Source organism: Vicugna pacos, chromosome 32, assembly GCF_048564905.1.
Source record: "Vicugna pacos chromosome 32, VicPac4, whole genome shotgun sequence".
In the NCBI taxonomy this organism is placed as follows: domain Eukaryota; kingdom Metazoa; phylum Chordata; class Mammalia; order Artiodactyla; family Camelidae; genus Vicugna; species Vicugna pacos.
This window is the reverse complement of record NC_133018.1, coordinates 18,429,922-18,448,203: the sequence shown is the minus strand read 5'-3', so window position 1 is coordinate 18,448,203 and position 18,282 is coordinate 18,429,922. Positions and strand designations below refer to the sequence as shown.

General features: G+C 44.7%; 2 protein-coding genes across 9 annotated transcripts in view; one reads left to right on the top strand and one right to left on the bottom strand.

Annotated features, from left to right (window-relative positions):
• IFT81 (intraflagellar transport 81) overlaps positions 1-18,282 on the top strand; it is a 167,663-nt gene that overhangs the window by 39,666 nt on the left and 109,715 nt on the right. The window lies entirely within an intron of this gene.
• Positions 1-18,282, bottom strand: part of P2RX7 (purinergic receptor P2X 7) — a 46,774-nt gene that overhangs the window by 25,085 nt on the left and 3,407 nt on the right. Inside the window, exons 2-4 of one of the 2 annotated variants that reach the window (XM_072953009.1) lie at positions 7,085-7,231; positions 3,718-3,886; positions 2,530-2,598 (exon numbers count right to left, since the gene is read on the bottom strand). In XM_072953009.1, the coding sequence (XP_072809110.1) occupies positions 2,530-2,598; positions 3,718-3,886; positions 7,085-7,231 (385 nt within the window). The remainder of the gene's footprint in view (positions 1-2,529; positions 2,599-3,717; positions 3,887-7,084; positions 7,232-18,282) is intronic. The other variant, XM_006204863.4, reaches the window with a different exon arrangement.

The following is an 18,282-nucleotide window of genomic DNA, read 5'->3' as shown; positions in this document are numbered from 1 at the left end:
CCCATTTTCTAAGGACCAGGTTTAACAGCCAATCTTAGGGCAACCAGAAGCTCTGTGAAAATAGCCTCTCTGTGCAAATTTAGAGAGATTCAGGGGAGGCCCCAGGCTGGAGCCAGGGACACCTGGGTCTGGTAATAGCTGCACCATTTTCTAGCCATGCTGCTTTGCCTCTCTGAGTCTGTCTCCTCACCCGTAAAAGGGGGATGAATAGATCTGTCTTACGCGGTTGTTGTGAATATTAAATGGGTTATGGTGAGGAAGGGTTTAGCACACAGCTCTTGCTTAATGAATGTTTCTTGTAGTTTTCAATCTCTCTTATGTTCTATTTTCTTCGCAAGCTGCCTTCTCCCTGGCACCCAACTTGTCCTTGGTTTCCTGCCCTTGTGACCCCCAGCTACCCTGTGAACTCTTTGCACGCAAAGCCTGGGTCATATCTTTGTAGCCTGAGTGCCTGACACACAGTGGATCTTGATAAATGTGGAATGAATGAATGAATGAGCAAAAGAATGATCATTCACTGTGGCTTATAGAAAGCTATGTTATTTTGATTATCAATTGGAAAGAAATCTCAAGAAAGGAGATAAACCAACTCTATTTTGCTCTCCAAAAGAAATCCCAAAATTTAAAAACAGACAAGTTTTATTTAAATCTTCTCTTTTTGTGATGGTCATATGCATTAACAGTAGCCACAAATTCTTTGTCACTGTTGCCATTGAGAGGGGCTGGCTCTGTGACTGAACAACTGACAGAAGGCAGTAGTAATGCTGTGCCAGCTCTAGGCCTAAGCCTGGGAGGCTTGGAAGCTGCTGTCAGTAAGTTTGGAAAGCCTTTGTGGAGAGGCTGAAAGAGGAGAAGCCTTGAGAGTTCCTGGAGAGGAAGAGGTGGCCAGCCACCACGGAACTCCAGGTGAACCTCCAGATGGCACCAGCAATCCGACTGCAACTCCATAAGAGATTTCCCCAGGCAAGATCAGAAGAATCGCCAGCTGAGCTCAGTCAACCACTGAACTATGCAAGTTAATTAAATGCTTGTTTCTTTAAGTCCACCAAGTTCAGGGTAATTTGCTATGCAGCAATAGATAAATAGAACCAACGTCTGTTCCTTTCAGTGTACAACTGGGGCTTGGCCATATTTACAGAGACAGATATCAAGCCCTGTCCTTGACTTCCTTCCACCTCCTCCTGATCAGAATTAGGGTAAGTGTGGAAAGAGAATAGGCAAATATCCAATTAGAGCAACCCAATCCAGCTTAGGTCACAGGTTAAAATCCTAAGGGTTACATAGTGTTCTCTGGGCTGGCAGTGCCTCTGCACTGCTTTTTGGATTCCAACCAGTCTGAGCGGCATCCTTTCTGAGGAGTAACTTGAATCATAAGAGCTCACATTTATCGAGAGCTTACAATGTGTCATGCCTTGTTTTCAGCCTCTCACAGATATTCCCTCATTTGTTTCAACAATCCTAAGAGCTAGGTTTTGCTATTAGCCCCATTTTACAAATGAGCACATCAAGGCACAGAGCAGTGACATTACCTGCCCAAAGTCACAAAGCTAGTAAGTCAGGTTTTGAAGCATTTGCAGTCTAGCTCCTAAACACAGCTCTTAATCTCTGGTCTGCCCTAACTCTCTTCCTTACAAGTCTCAACAACCTGAAAAGTGTCTGTGAAAAGTGCTGTGGGGGTGGAGTGTGTGGGACGAAGCATGGGAGTCGGGTCCCCAAACTGGATTAGAGTCTGGATGCTGCTGGGAAGGGAGGTGGAAGGGAAGTTGTCTTTAGTTGGAATGGCTGCCAGCTACTTCCTTAGAGTAGCAGGTACATTTAAGGAGAGATGGGGCAAAATAAACATAAAGAGATCTCTTTACAAGGGAAGTGTTACTGAGATAGACACCAAGTGAAGGTTAACTTGGTTCCAAGTTTAGGTAGAAATGATGGCAAAAACTGTAGTAGGGAGAGCACATCCACCCTGAGTTCCCAGACTAAGAAGTGGGATGAAAAGGCAAACTTGAGCTGTCTGACAGTCTTCCCAGGCCAGGACCATGGCAGGAGAAGCTATGAATGAGGACAGCTGGATTCTAAGCATGGCTCTGCCTTCAGGAAGCTGTGTGATATTGAGGGAGTCACTTAACCTCTCTAATCTGTGTGCTGACCTGTAAAATGGGGCTGGGAATGCCGTTACCCTCCTAAAATTGTTGTCAGGCTCCACTAAAACATCAGATGCCACACAAATGCCAAGGGTCCCTGTTATCATGAGCTGCACAGGGTGCGAGCAATGGAGAAAGCAGGCCGCTAGCCTGCACAGGCTCCTAGTGCTGGAGCTGGAGGCCCAGGGGTATAGACAAAGATCTGGTGGTTATGGAGTGAGAACTGCAACGTCTTCTCACCCTTCTTCCACCCAGCCCAGATCTACACCCCACAAAAGAAAAGGTGATGCTCAGTGAGTATTTGCAGTCTCCAAAGCACCATGGGGCCTCAGTTTCCATTTCCTCTCACCTGTGCCTCTTCCAAGAACTCTTACCACCCATCACTCCTTACCTCAGGACACAACCCTTGCGCTTGGCCTTCTGTCTTGAGATAGTTTGTCATCACAAAAAAGGAGTTCCCCTGCAGAGAAAAAGGGGAGAAAGCAAATGCAAAGCCTTCGAGAACAGAACTACTTAATCATAATAATTCAGCTGGCTAAGTGCCTGGGGGTGAACCTTTCCGCTCTTCTGAGCTTCAGTCTAGAAATCGGTCTGGGAGCAACTCGACAACCCTGAGGGCTTAATATCAAAGCTGGATGAGCCGCCCTGCTGAGCCGAGGGAGAGCAGAAGAACATTCAGATTGATTGACTATTCATTTTCCATTCCAGCCTCAAAAGCAGCCTTTTCATTTTTTGGACACAGTAAAATCCCATTAAATTGAAACTCAGGACCTGGGGAGGCAGGGGTGGGGTTGTCAGAACACTGTTCAGATTATCCAGGACAGATTATCCAGGGCAATAGGGCATCCCACTGCCTGGGAAATAGCTGGAAATTTTAATGACCCACTGTTAGAAACAAAGATAGCAGCTTGGCTTTTATGGTTCTGCAAAGCTTTGCAGCTCCCAGGGACTACCAATGTGCCCTTTTACCCCTCCCGCCTCCCATCTGTTCTTTGGTGTTCTCAACCCCACTTCAGTTTCTCCCTTTTGACAATTCTACTTTTATTTTCTTTTTTTGCACACTGAGACAGCCTCATACCCTTTCTCTGTGATCCACACCCTTCCTTTCTTTGTCATCTGTATCTTCCTTTGTGCAAAAATATACCCAAGACGTTTTCTTGGAGGCATTTTTGTTGATAAAATGCCACACAAATAATACAGAAGGGCTGGTCCCCTCTAGGCAGGAAGTTCCTTGCCTTTCTGGATCTAGGCAGAGCTTGCTGACTTATTGGCCCTGCTTCTGAAAAGCTGTGTATAAATCAAGTGCGAGTGAATCATATCATGCTTTAAATGCACCAGGACACACTGCTATTTTGAGAAACCCTGTAGGACTTGATATAGCAAAGAATCATCTCCTTTGAGCTGCTGGATCTGACCCAATTTTGCAATTTTTAGGTTTTCTCAGTTGGGATTTTCACAGAGCTTTTTAAACGAGGCCAGTGTTTTTCTGGAGTGAGGCTCTTGGTCCCAGGTGTTGAGGGCAAGGCCTTGGGGACAGTGGCCAGGGATGAGTCCTGGGAGGATGCTGACAAGTGCTCACCTGCAAGAGGAAGGTGTAATCTGCAGTGTCGAGGGTACTCTGTACCACCTTCTTCAGCCCGTTCTCCGTAATCTCCTGTTTCACCTCTGCTATCCCTTTCACCTTGGTCTGCACAGAACTGATCACAGGCTCTTTCCGTTGGTACCGCTTGTCACCCACCAAAGCAAAGCTAAATGGCAGAGACAGAAAAGCCTCAATGGTTTTGGCAAGGGAGGCACAGTTGCAGTAGTTTTGGATGCAGGTTCCAAAGGCTGCCTCCATTCAAATCCTAGCTTTGCTGGGTGACTTTGGGCAAGTGACTTGACTTCTCTGTGACTCATTTTGCTTATCTGTAAAATGGGAAGAATAGCCATACCTACCTCATGGAGTTGTTGTGAGGGTGAAATGAGCTATGCATGCAGACTCCTTAGCACCGTATCTGGCACATGGTAAGTTCTCACTATGTGGAAAACTATCACCTCCAAGGCCAACCTCTAATATTGCCTAATATAAACCTGATTTACAGGGCAGCTTCTCAGAGGCCAGCGTTCTCCCCCCAGTTTGGTCCCCCAGCTTTGTTCTGGGGCTCAGTAATTAGCATCTGTCCAAGGGTGTGTCTAGCAGGTTTTCGCCTCCTGTTTCCAGAAACAGCCACCTGGTTTATAAATAGTAATGATCATAGCAGCTACCGTTGACTGTGTACTTAGTACGTGTCAACTGCTCTGTGAACTTCGTCTCCTTTAATCTTCACAACAACCAGACGGGACAGTTACTGTAATCATCACCTTTTGCTAGACGAGGGAATGGTTCAGAGAGGTGAAGGAACTTGCTCAAGGTTACACAGACAGTCAGTGGCAGAACTGAGGTCCCTGACTGACCTGCCTGTAACCCAGAGTGAGACCTCTTAACCGTGTGCTATACTTGTTCATGTGGCTTTGCCTCTGGCTTCCTCCCATTCGGCCCATTCGTTAGCTAGTAGTACCTTCTTTCGGATATGAATCTAAATTACTGTGGTGGGAGGAAGAGACGGAGAAAGTGGAATTGATCATTTTAAATGGTAGATTCCATCCTCATATATTTGTTTTCCTTGTCTCCCATTTCCCTGAATAACTGAGAGTTTATTTTAAGTACTTTACTTATTCACTCAGCATGTATTTATTTGGTCTCTTCCCTCGGCTTAGCCCCTAATATCTGAATGATGTTAGGAAGTCTAAGCCAACGACCTGACCTTGGGAGACCAAGACACAGTGAGCCAAGACTTGGTGCCAGCTGTTCTCACCTTGACTGCACTCAGAGAGCTTTCAAAATTGCAGTTCCCCAGTCCCATCCCTGGAAACTCTGATTCAACAGGTTTGAAGGGTTATCCAGGTACCTATATATTTTTCTAAAGTTCCCCAGGTGATTCTAATGCACAGCAGAGGTTGAGAACCCCTGGGAGACTCAAGGAAAGACAGCTCACATTTGGCAACATGAAGTACTGTACATTTGAGGTGAAGTCCCCGTGACTTAGCAGTTCCACTCTTGGGTATCAGCCCTAGAGAAACCCTCAAACGTGTGCCAAAGGAATTATGTACAAGAACGTTTAAAGCAGTACTATTTATAAGAGGGAAAACTGGAAATAACCTAAATGTCCTTGAACATTGATGGGTAAATCAATTGTTGGATTCATACAATGAGATGCTCTACAACAGTGAAAATGAAGGGAGAGCTGCTTGTATCATATGGAAATAATATATTGTTGAGCAAACAAAGTGTGCCACAGTACGAGATAAACTTTAAAGAAATTCAGAACAACGTTATATATGTCATCAAATAACTGTCATACACATATTCACTATTCACAATAGTCAAAAAGTGGAAATAACCCAAATTAAAAGATGAATGGATAAATAAAATGTAGTCTATCCATGCAATAGAATATTATCTACCCACAAAAAGAATGAAAGGGTGCACAGCATACTGTGGATGAACCTCAAAAACATTGTGCTATGTTGAAGAAGATGGACACAAAAAGCCACATAGTATATGATTTCTTATATGAAATGTCCAGAATAGAGCTGGAGACTGGATCGGTGGTTGCCAGGGGCTGAGAGAAAGGGTAAATGCGAGGTAACGGCACAGTGGGTACAGGGTATCTTTTTTGGGTGCTAAAAATGTTTTGGAACTAGATGGAGGTGATGATCGCACAACATTGTGAAGGCACTTAATATCACTTACTTGCTCACTTTAAAATGGTTAACTTTATGCTCCATGAATTTCACCTCAATAAAAAAAGGAAAAATATTTTTATAGATATAGTCATATATTGTAGAAATATTAAAACAAACATAGAATGACAAATCCCAAATTCAAGGTGGCATTTACAAGAGAAGAGGAAAGAGAATGGATAAAGACAGGATGTGTAGGGAGCAGAAACTGGATTAGTAATGTTGTATTTCTTAAATTGAATGGTGGTACATGGGTTTTTTATTATATTAGTCTCAGTGTTTGGGGGGTATTTCTATAACATTCATTAAAAAAGAAAGCTCATCAAGAAAAATGTTGGGGCCAGAGATCCAGATTTGCGATCCAGTCAGCATATATGAGACAGAGCTATGGACTGTAATTTCATAGACAAATATGATAATACTTATTCAACAATACATTTCAGCCTAGTACCACAACGTGCACATGGTATGTGCAGTGTTTTTTTGTGCTGGATATTTCAGCATTCTGCCAGAATAACCCTGGGTCAGTTTGGCCCTCCATTTGGGAAGCTCAGTCTCTCACATTTATTCGAGGATGCACAATATATTATCGTTCAGCCTTAAGGGACTCCAACCCTCTCATAAATCAGAAAATTGGTCTTCTTACAATAGTGAACATATCATTTTAAGAATTTAAATGCTTCAGAGCTGCATCAAAGGGAAAAGAGGAAAGGAAAGAGTATCCTGCCCCAGGGAAAGAACATTCTAACGACCATCCTAGGAGCCCTCCCCTGACCCACTGATGACTCGGACAAGGCTTGCTGCCTCTCTGTGCCATGGGTTTAGTCCCTGAATGAGAGGGTAACTGCCTAATCCTGTGACCTTTCGGCTCTGAGTCTGAGAGGCTACAATTCTCTGCATTCTGAAGAGGGCAAAACCACTGGTCCCTGGAGCGAACAGGGGCACACAGGATCTGGGGACTCAGCCAGGTCCTGAGCCGGGTCTTGTAGAGGGTGGATAGAGATGGGGAGAGGAGAGCCGAAGAGTCTGGGAAGGTGGAAGAGGGCAAAGGTGAGAGCAGCCTGGGCGCACAGGTGAGTCTGGCCCAGGAGGAGGGCTACGGAGGGGCCGAGGGAGGAGGGTAGGCTGGGGAGTGAGGTCAGCCCCGGGAGCCCCAAGGCAGCACCCTGCATTCAACTCACCAGATGTAGACCACGACGCCCACTAAAAAGAGCCTCTTCAGAGTACCGATCCATGCGTTCTCAATGACAACAACTTTCACAGATGTGTGCTGGCACCTCAGGGGAAATTGACTGCATGCCACCATGATGAGAGCACCCTCAAAGCACCTAGGGGAGGATATGGCTCTCAGCAAAGCCTGGCTTTCTCTCACAGCAGCTGAGCTCACTGAGCAAAGGTAACACTAAAGCGAAAGTGACCTGCAAGTGAACTACTCTCCTATCTGGCTAACTGACGCCTACTCCCACAGACATGTTCATGGGCCCCTAAGAGAACTGTGGGCCCTGTGCCCTCTCTGTCTGATGGAGAAGTTGGGCCTGTAGCCCCCATGCCTTGCATTTAAAATCCCAAGAGAAGAATCTGATTATGTCCATCCCTGGTCCACTCAGCTGTGGGGGAAGGTCAGTAAGGGGCCAGGGGCAGCCAGAGATGCTCTGAGAAGAAAGTGGAGGAGAGCCTGCATCCCCAAGGCAAGTTAAATGCCAATTGTATTAGTTTCCCGTTGCTGCTGTAACAAATCGCCATGAACTTAGCGGCTTAGAACAACACAAATTTATCCTCTACAGCTCTGAAGTTCAGATGCCTAAAATCAATCTTACAGGGCTAAAATCAAGGTGACAGCAGGCCTGGCCCCTTCTGGAGGCTCCACTAGGCAGTCTGTATTTACCCTCTTCCAGCTTCTAAAGGCTGCCTTGGCCTCTCTAGGCTCATAGCCACATTATTCCCACCTCAGCTCCTCTTGCCACATCTCCTTTTTTGATTTTGATCCTCTGCTTCTGCTTTCTAGGGGCTCTTGTTATCTCATTGGGGCCACTCAGATAATCAAAGATAATCTGTCCATCTCAAGACCTTGAACTTAATCACAACTGCAGAGTTCCTTTTGCCACATAAGGTAACATATTCACAGAATCTAGAAATTAGGACATGGAGATTCGGAAGCGTGGGGAGGTTATTCAGTCTACTATGTATATAATATAGCGCCTGTTACAGCTTTAGAAGAGCTACCCCCATTCCACTTTACCCCACCTTCCCTTGAGCTAGCGTGAGGGGATTCAGTTTCTTGTCACCCACAGCTTGGCTGGGACATCATTTGCCCTTCTAATTCCCTTTGGCTACTGCCACCTAGAAAACCCTTCCTTTTCGTACTTCCCAAACTATTTCCCTGTCATTTAAAAAACTTCTCCTCGAGAACACAATACTTTCTACACATTCTACTATATGGGGGGCAGAGAGTGAGCCCTATTCTATTAATTAATATTTACCAATTAGCAGAAATATAAGGAATACATGTAGAGTCATTAAGCTCAAAAAACTCAAGTTATGCACATACAGGTCATGGACCACCCAAATTGGCAGAGGTTTATCTTAGAGGCCTGCAAATTTTAAATATTGCTCAGTTCATGTGAACCAACATTGTGCTTCGTAATTCAGAAAACAAAACCCAAAAAACTAGTATTGTCTTCAGCTTTAGCAAGAGAAGTAGAATATTCCACTCGAGAGTGGTGAAAGGCCAGTGACCTAAGCCCCAATTAGGCGGCAAGCAACAGGAGCCCTGTGTTCAGGTTTTATGACCACCCCAACTTTTTTTAAGGAAAATTCCTTTTGTTGTTGTCAAAGTGTAAATTTCATAGAAAAGCACAAAGAACATGAAAAGATTCCAACATTTTCCCTCTCAGAGGGTATCACTGTTGAAACTTTGCGAGTACCTTCCAGATGTCTTCATATTTGTATCTAGACACACAAACATGGCCACATGCTGTATGCTATTATGTAACTTGCTGTTTTTACTCAATAATACGTGATTCATTCTTTGCACAACAATAGTGATAAATGGATGATAAAGATAGATCTAGGGTACATAGTAATTTTGAATGGTTACAGAGTGTTCTGGTGTTTAGGTTGGAACATGTGAAATTGCCCATTTCGTAGGCCAAAGCAGTGGAATGTTGGCAATCCCGTATGGTTTAGCCTAAGAGGTGACTTGTGAAAATTTGCCAGCCAGTCTCTTCCTGATGGACATTTAACTGGAACTTTTGTTCAGTTTTCCAAATTATAAACATTTTTTGGTAACCCTGATATAACTCTTACCTGTGCCAAGCACTCCTCTAAACATATATTAATAATATATAGTAACTCTTTCAATTCACCTCCCCAAAAACAACCCTGTAAAAAAGGTACTAGTATTACCCCCACCTGATAGCTGAGCAAACTGTGGCACAGAGAAAGTAGCCCAAGTGCACATAGTGCTATAGACTGAACGTTTGTGACCCTAGAACTCATGTGATGGTATGAGGGTAGGGGGCCTTTGGGAAGTGATCAGTTCATAAGGGTGGAGCCCTTATGAGTGGGATTAATGCCCTTATAAAAGAGACCCCAGAAACTTCTTATCTCCTTCTGCCATGGGAAGACACAGTAAAAAGATAGCCATGTATGAATCAGGAAGTGGGTTCTCACCAGACACCATATATGCTGGTGCATTGATCTTAGAATTTCCAGCCTCTAGAACCATGAGAAATAGATTTCTGCTGTTTGTAAGCCACTCAGTCTGTGGTATTTTGTTATAGTGGCCCCAGTAGACTAAGACACATAGTCAGTAGCAACACTGGCCCCACAGTTTATGCTCTTTTAGATGCCGTTGAATATGGAATTGTTTTCTTAATTTCTTCTTTAGATTGATCATTGTTGGTATATAGTGACATGACTGATTCTTGTGTGCTGATCTTGAACCTTGAAACTTTACTGAATTGGTTTCTTAACTTGAACAGTTTTTTGTGACTTCTTTGGGATTCTCCATGTATAGGATCATATCATTTAGTATAGTATGTCTTCCTTTCCTAGTTGGATGCCTTCTATTTCTTTTTCTTGCTTAATTGCCCTGGCTAGAACATCTAGTACAATGTCGAATAGCAGTGGTGAAAATCGACATCTTTGTATTGTTCATGATCTTCAGGGAGCCAGGAGAAGCCCTCAGTCTTTTATCATTGAAGATCAGTCTTTTCTCTTAAACACTATGGTTCATTGTCTTTCCACTCTCCATTTTCATGTTGCTAGGCGCATACTTGCACAAGAATCTTTTCACACCTAAGGTAAATTTTACACCTTAAGATAAATTTCTGGGTCAAAGGATGTGCACATTTTTATCTTAATTCATTTTGCCAAACCACAGAAGATTCAACCATTTCATGTTTCCACCAGCAAAGCAAGAATGCACACACCACATTTTAAGAGGGCCTTGACAAACAAGAATGTGGTTGTGTGGGCTTGACTAAGATAGTAAAGGGTCTGGATACTGTATTGGGAGCACATGGCTAGAGGAACTGGGGATATAATTTTGGAGAAGAGGAGAAATATAATAGCAAGGTACAGCCATTTGGAGAGTGTCAAGTAGAAGAGGGACCACAGGGCAGAGATCTAACCAGTGGGAAAAATTATAGGGAGATGGATTTTGGCTCAATGTAATAAGGAAGAAATATCTAACAATTAGAACAGTCCCAGCACAGAAAAAGCTTTCCTTGTGGTTGCTGGTTGGTAACCATGATGATGACGATGATGATGGTGAAGGTGATGATTTCCATTTATCTCATCACCTCCCTTTCTCTTAAGTCTCCTCTCCATCTGCATTTCAACATGATTTCTCATCTTAAAAATAAACCCTCCCTCGACCCCACATGCTTCTCCTTCCACCACTTGATGCCTCTCTTCTCCTTTGTAGCCAAGTCCCTTGAAAAAGTGAGTCATTACATCCATTTCCGCGTCTCCATTCACTCCTCCACCCACTCCAGTCTGGCTCCCACCCCCAGCACTTCTCTAAAGCCTCTCTTGCCAAGTAAATAACAACACCATGAATAAATCCAATAGACTTGCCCCAGACCCGATCTTCCTGAATTCTCAGCAGCATTTGACATGACCATGCACCACCTCCCTGCCTCCCCTTCTTCCCTCAGCTTCCCAGAATCCACATTCTCCTGACTTTCTTTGGATCTCTGTGTTCACCCTTTCTGAGACTCCTTTAGGAACCTCTGTGCCTCCCATCACTTAAAGGTCAGTATTCCTCAGGTGTCTGTTCTAAGCCCTCTTGCCTTCTCATCTACATCCTCTGTTGCTGGTCAGTTGCAGCTACTTCCATGATTCTAGTCACCATTTATATGCTGGTGATACATAGATCTCCAGCTCCAGCTCCAGATTCATATATCCAACTCCCCACTAAGCATGTATATTTGTATGTTCCATAGACGTGACAAACGCAATGCCTTTATTTCTCAACTCATCTTCTGCTCCAAATGGGTGTTTTCTCCCCCAGTTTCTATCCCAATAAGTTCTGCCATCAGCCATGAGTTGCCCAAACTAGAAAAGTGGCACACTCCCTAACTCATCATTTCCCTCATTCCCCCTCATCCATTCAATTACTGAATTTTATTGTTTTATCTTCCTAATGTTATTCAAATCTGTCTACCTCTGACCTCTGCCACTGTTATCTCCTCAGTCCAGGTCACCATCAGTTCTCACCTGGACAACCCAGGAGCCTCCTAAATGGTCTCCCTCCCTCCATTTGTACTCCTGTCTCCTCCATTCTCTCCATTACTTTAGAGAGAGCTTGGACTCTGGGGTGAGATACTTGGGTTCAGTCTTGGCTCTACCACTTACTACCCACATGGCCCTGTGTAAGTTACTTAGCCTTTGTGAGTCGTAATTTCTTCTTCAATAATTAGGGGATATTAGTATTTGTTGGCAGAGTTTCTAGTTCTAAACAACAGAGTCCACCCTGCTGAGTTTAAGAAGAAAGATTGTCTAGAAAAGGCAAATCTATAGAATAGGGGATAGATTAGTGGTTGCCTGGGTCTGGAGGGTGGGAATGGGGAGTGACTGCAAATGGGAATGAGGGATCTTATTGGGGTGATGAAATGTTCTAAAACTGGATTATGGTGATGGTTATACAACTTAGAAAATTTACTAAAAATCATTGAAGTGTATGCTTAAAATGGGTGATTTTATGATATATAAGTTATACCTCCATAAAGTTGTTAAAAGAGGGAGGGTACAGCTCAGTGGTGGAGCACATGCCTAGCACTCACAAGGTCCTGGGTTCAGTCCCCAGTGCCTCCACCAAAATAAATAAATAAACCTGATTACTTCCCTCCAAAACAAAAAACAAACAAAAAATAAAGTTGTTAAAAAGTAAAGAAATATTTTTAAAAGGACATTAGGCAGTTCATACAATTTCTCAGAGGATCAAAAACCAGGCTCGCTGAGACACTGCACAGCCAACACCACCACCCAGAGAACAGGGACTGTTCCAGGGAAAAGACTGCCAGCCACTGCTGAGCCATGAGGTGGGCTCTCATAAATGTGGGCAGCCCCTGCCAATAATGTTTGGGAGCAAGTGCCAGAATCTTGTCACTGCTGTGCCCCAATGAACTGGATTGTGGGGGCCACCCCTCCCCTAGTAGGCTGAATAATGGCCCCACAGCTATCAGATCCTAATCCCTGGAATTTATAAATGTTAAACTATTTGGGAAATGGGTCTTTGTAGGTGTGATTAAGTTAAGGATTTTGAGATGCTGAGATTATCCTAGATTGTCCAGGTAGGCCCTAAATACCGTCATATGTATTCTTATAAGAGAGAGTCAGAGGGAGATTTCATGCACCCACATCTACACATACAGAAGAAAGCTCTCTGAAGGTGGAGTGGAGAGTCAAGGATGCTGGCCTTGAAGATTTGAGTGATGTGACCACAAGCCGAAGAGGGCAGGCCACCACTAGAAGCTGGAAGAGGCAAGGAGGGTTCTCCCCTAGAGACTCTGGAGGGAGCGTGGCCCTGCTGGCACTTTGATACTGATTTTAGATGTCTGGTCTCCAGAACTGTGAGGGAATAAATCATCGTTTTAAATTACCAAGTTTGTGATACAGCAGTGACAGGAAGCTAACACTCAGGCAAAAGAACAAGTGGAGGCCCCCATTCTGCTTATTTAAAAGTTATAACAGACTTTAAAAATAATATCCTTGATCTCAAGAGCATGCCCCTGGGTGCTATGGGCTTCTCTCAAGAGGAAAATGTGGGAAAAGATTAAGAGACTTTTGGGAAGAGAATTCTGGGGTCCTGCATACCCAGAGCATGGAGGGATGGGAGAACGCATCCAGTGTTCTAGATGGGCATGTTCTGCCCCTGCGGGAGGCAGATGTCTAAGAGAACACCAGCATTTCCTGTATCCTGGCGTACACGCCCTGTGTAGTCCCCCAGACTTTGAGTATGGTGGAAATGCGTCCATGATCAGGTTATGTTATACAGCTGACCTGAAGACAGCAAGATCATCTGGGTGGGCCTGACTCAATCACACGAGCTCTTTAAAAGCAGAGTGTTTCCTTTGGGTGGTCCCAGAAGAGAAGTCAGAGATTTGAAGCATGAGAACATTGTGTCATTGCTGGCTTGAAGATGGAGAGGTCCACACAGTAAAGAGTGCAGGTGGTCCCTAGGATCTGAGAGTGGTCCTTGGCTGACAGTCAGCAAGAGAACAGAGCTCTGAGTCTGATAATCACGTGGAATTGAATTCTGCCAACAGGAAGAATGATCCTGAAAGTTAATTTTTTTCCCCAGAGTCCCAAGGTGAGAACCCAGCACAGCTGACTCTCTGATTTCAGCTTTGTGAGACCCTAAGCAGAGACCCAGTCACTTCATGCCCAAACTACTGACCAGCAGAACTGTCAGCTAATAAGTGGCAGTGTTTTATGCCTCTGAGTTTGTTTCACAGCAATAGAAAACTAATGCAGCCCCACAGGCTCCTTAGTCCATGGGGAAGCTCACAGCTGGCAGAGGGCTAAGGTGGGATTTCTAAAGCACAGGGTCCAGGAAGTGGTCCCTATTGTGTAGGTTAAGGCTGGTACTGCCCCCATGCATTCCTAAAGATGAATTCTGCTCATGCCCACCACCCTATGTTATTTCCTGTGTACTGAAGTGTTGTTGCTTGGTGCACACGTTTGAAAAGCCTGGGTCTCTATGCTTAGCTGCAAGGGAGGCTGGAAAACTAAGTTGTGATATATAGTCAAGAGGTGGAACCCATAACAGGGGGAATTTCCCCATAGTCACGCTGCTCACATCATGATCACACATTATGAGAAGCAATTTTGTAGGCGTATTTATAAGGATCAAAGAGACTAACACACATCACAAGCTAAGAACAGAACCTGGCCCACGCTAGGGACTCTGCTGTACTCTATAGGTGTTGCCAGTTTGAAAGCAGAGTGCTCTCTCTAAAACAAAACTATGAGCACAGCCCCCTTAATGTTTCCTGTAAGTTTGGAGTTTTTCAAAATAAAATGTTGATGGCGGGGTGGGGAAGACTATTCCTGCTTTCTCAGTACCCTCAGGATGAAGTTCAAGGTTGTTCACAATCGGGTCCCTGCTGGCTTCTCCAGTCCCACTTTTACTTCCCCTCCTCTGGCATTTTGCAGGTGCAGTCCTGTGAATAATCCCTGTAACCTGGTCCTTGCTTTTCCCAGCATTGTGCAAAACCAGGAGGGCTGGGAGAGTCCCACCCCGGTGGGAAGCGGGGCTGGAGTGTTGGTGCCCAGAAGCCTGTGGGTACGTGAGAGCTGGTCCACAGAGAAGCCTCTGCCATTCCCCAGTGAAATGAGAAAACTAGGGCAACAGCACAAGCTCTTCATAAAGCTAAAATCATTCACTTGGAAAGACCATGCTGCTTTTTTTTAGACTATGTGCTTCTAGCTTTTTTAATGTTTTGCTTTAGACATTAATTAAGATGGATGCTGAAATATGGTAATAATCAAGATGTTTTAATAGTTTGTTTGACATTGTTAACAATGCTACGTTAGTCAGCAAGCTTCCTCTCCTTGGTCTTCCTTCTATTAGTATAAGGCATCCTCATCCACCAAGAAACCTAGAGTCATCTTCACCTTCTAGCAAACCCATCAGTTTCTCCCTCCAAAACATAGCCTGACTTTGCCCTCTTCTCTCTGGCTGCACTGCCCAATTCTAGTCCAGGTCGCCGTCTTCTCTTATCTGGGTGACTCTAGCAGCCTGCTTACTGGTCCCCCCACTGCCACTCTTGCCTGCTTACAATCCACATTCTGCACAGTAGCCTGGGAGGGCTTTTAGAAACATGAATCAAATGGTCTCACTCCCCTGTATAAAACTTTTCAGTGGCTTCCCATGGCACTGAGAAACAAATTCCAGCTCTGGCCCCTGCCTACCTCTCTGCCCTTGGCGCCTGCTCCTCCTTCCTCTCTCACCAGATTCTGGAACATGCTGTCCTTTGACTGTTCCTCCTTTTTGCTTCTAGACCTTTGCATTTGCTGTTCTCTTGGTCCCATGTATAAGGTGGCTGGATTCTTCTCCTGGGGAGAGGTCTCCTCCTGAAATGGGTCTTTTTGGCTCCTCCCATGTCTGTCTGTTACCCAGGGGGCCAGGGTGGGATGAGAATGTGGCAGATATCTTCATGTTTCTGTTGCCTTCAAGTGGCAGGGGCCACAGGGGCCAGGCCTGGGTTGGATTTGCCCCCTCCCCCTCCACACCGCTGGTGACTCTCCCACCTCCGCGGTAGACTCACTTCAACTCACCCGAAGGAGGCCCAGCCACACAGGTGTGTGGCCACGCTCCCGTGAAACAGGCAGCCAGCCACGAGCTACATTTAATGTCTATGAACTAGCACAACAGCAGCATCTCAATGGTGACAGACAGCCTGAGGCTGTGCCGGACAGTACTGTGCTTGCTGTTGGCACGGGGGGTGGGGGGGGAGGTTGGCCAGATGAGGGAGAAGCAGCTGTGAGTGGAGTTTGTTCTCGCGTTTCTCTCTCAACCTTCCCTAGTCTTCTGTATTCATTTCAAAGGCTTCTGAGAGGACTGTCTCCAGGGAAGAGGGAAATCTTCCCCTCAAAATGCAAGTATCTTTCAGTTCTCTGCTTTAAATCTTCCTATGGCTTCTCAGCTCATCAGAATAAAATCCAAGGAACTCAGAATGGCCTCCAAGGCCCTGAATGTTCTGCCCTCCCTCCCCTCCCCATGTTACCTCTCCAGCTCTCCTACTGCCTCACATTCACTACCTTGTTCTCTCTGCTCCAGCCACACTGGCTCCTTGCGTTTCCTTGAACACCCTATCAAGTCCCCGGCTCAGGGCCTTTGCACTTCCTATTCTGTGCACTGAAAACACTCTTCTTCCAGATACTTCATGGTTGGTTCCCTTTCTTCGTGCAGATCTCAGCCCTAACGTCTCTATCACACATATGCCCATTCTCTGTTCTTTCCTGTTTTCTTATTCTTCGTAGCACTTAGCACCATCAGACATTTTTTTTCTTCTTTTTTTTTATTGATTCGTAATCATTTTACAGTGTTGTGTCAAATTCCAGTGTTCAGCACAATTTTTCAGTCATTCATGGACATATATACACACTCATTGTCACATTTTTTCCTCTGTGATTTATCATAACATTTTGTGTATATTTCCCTGTGCTATACAGTGTAATCTTGTTTATCTATTCTACAATTTTGAAATCCCAGTCTATCCCTTCCCACCCTCTACCACCCCCCCCCGGTAACCACAAGTCTGTATTCTCTGTCCATGAGTCTATTTCTGTCCTGTATTTATGCTTTGTTTTTGTTTGTTTGTTTTTGTTTTTTAGATTCCACATATGAGCGATCTCATATGGTATTTTTCTTTCTCTTTCTGGCTTACTTCACTTAGAATGACATTCTCTCAGAGCATCCATGTTGCTGCAAATGGCATTATGTTGTCGGTTTTTATGGCTGAGTAGTATTCCATTGTATAAATATACCACATCTTCTTTATCCAGTTACCTGTTGATGGACCCATCAGACATTTTATTATATCTCTTTGCATTTTCATATCATGTCTCTTTCCTTCATTGGAATATAATCCAATGAGTTGCAGGAAGTTTGTTTCACTCACTGTTATAATCTCTAGTGCCACTGAACAACAGTGCCTGACTCCTCACAGATGCTCTAAATTCTGGAGAATGAATAAATAATAGAGAAGGACAAGCTCATGGGTTGCGCATTCTAGCCTCCATCCTCATCCTTCACTTGCCCTGGCCAACTCAGGAAGACAAAGAGGATCATGGTGAAAAGGAAGGATCATTGGCTAAAGGCTGGGGAAGCCTAGTGCCTGGGCTTTTGCAGTCTGACAAGTATTCACTTTAGCAGTGTGGTTTGTGGATTAAGAGCATTGGCTTTGGATTCAAATCCCTTTTGAAACCCACTTTCTAACTGGATGTTTCTCAGAATTTAACTCCATCTTTCATAGCTTCCATTTCCTTCACTGTGAAATAATGAAAAGAATATCTACGTCCCAACATATCAAATGAGATGATACAAATAAAGCCAACAACAGAAGGAAGTTACCTTTATTGTCATTCAGGTGTTTGAGTCTCAGCTTTCCTGGAGTATAGTCATCATTATCCCAGTCTTCCCATCTCACTGAGGCCAGAGGGTAAAACAGAACATGGGCTGGAAGACTGTATGGAATTCCAGGAGCTGATTCTCAGAGGAAATTTCTGTTGAGAATACCGAGGTCCCAGCCTTGGCAATAACTTGGGGCAGAGTTTCTACAGCCCAGGTGCTGGGTTGAGACAAGCCAGGGATAGAGCAGGAGGCTTCAGAAGTCCCTGGTATTTCCAGCTTTTGGAAAGACCTTGTAATGGATGTTTATTTTTTGTCTGTCTCTCCCCCTGTCCCCACCCCTTCCTTTTCCTGGTTCTTCTGGCAGTGGAATTCTTCCTTCCTAAGGAAGAGCCACAGCATAGGGCTACGGTTGGGCACATTCAGCTCTGCCACCCTCTCCCTACTTCCTGCCACAGGAGCCAGCACATGATCCAAGGGTGGCCAATCAGGTTACACCATGCCCCCAGCCACAGGGACTGGTTCAGTGATGGATGTGTAACTGGAGCTCAGCCAGTCAGTCTTCCCTGTGACTTTCCTGCCAGAACTATCAGAAAAGACTTGTTTGTTTGTCTGGGGTTGCTAAAGGGGAAGAATAGGAGGATACGAACATGCCGTCTTGCTACATAAAGAGCCTATTCAAGAAGAAAGTCAAATAGAGTCAAGATGTGGGGAGAGAAACACAAATGGGAAAAAAAAAAATAAAGATATGGGGAGAGAGACCCAGCTGCCACAGTTTGAACTTTTATAACCATC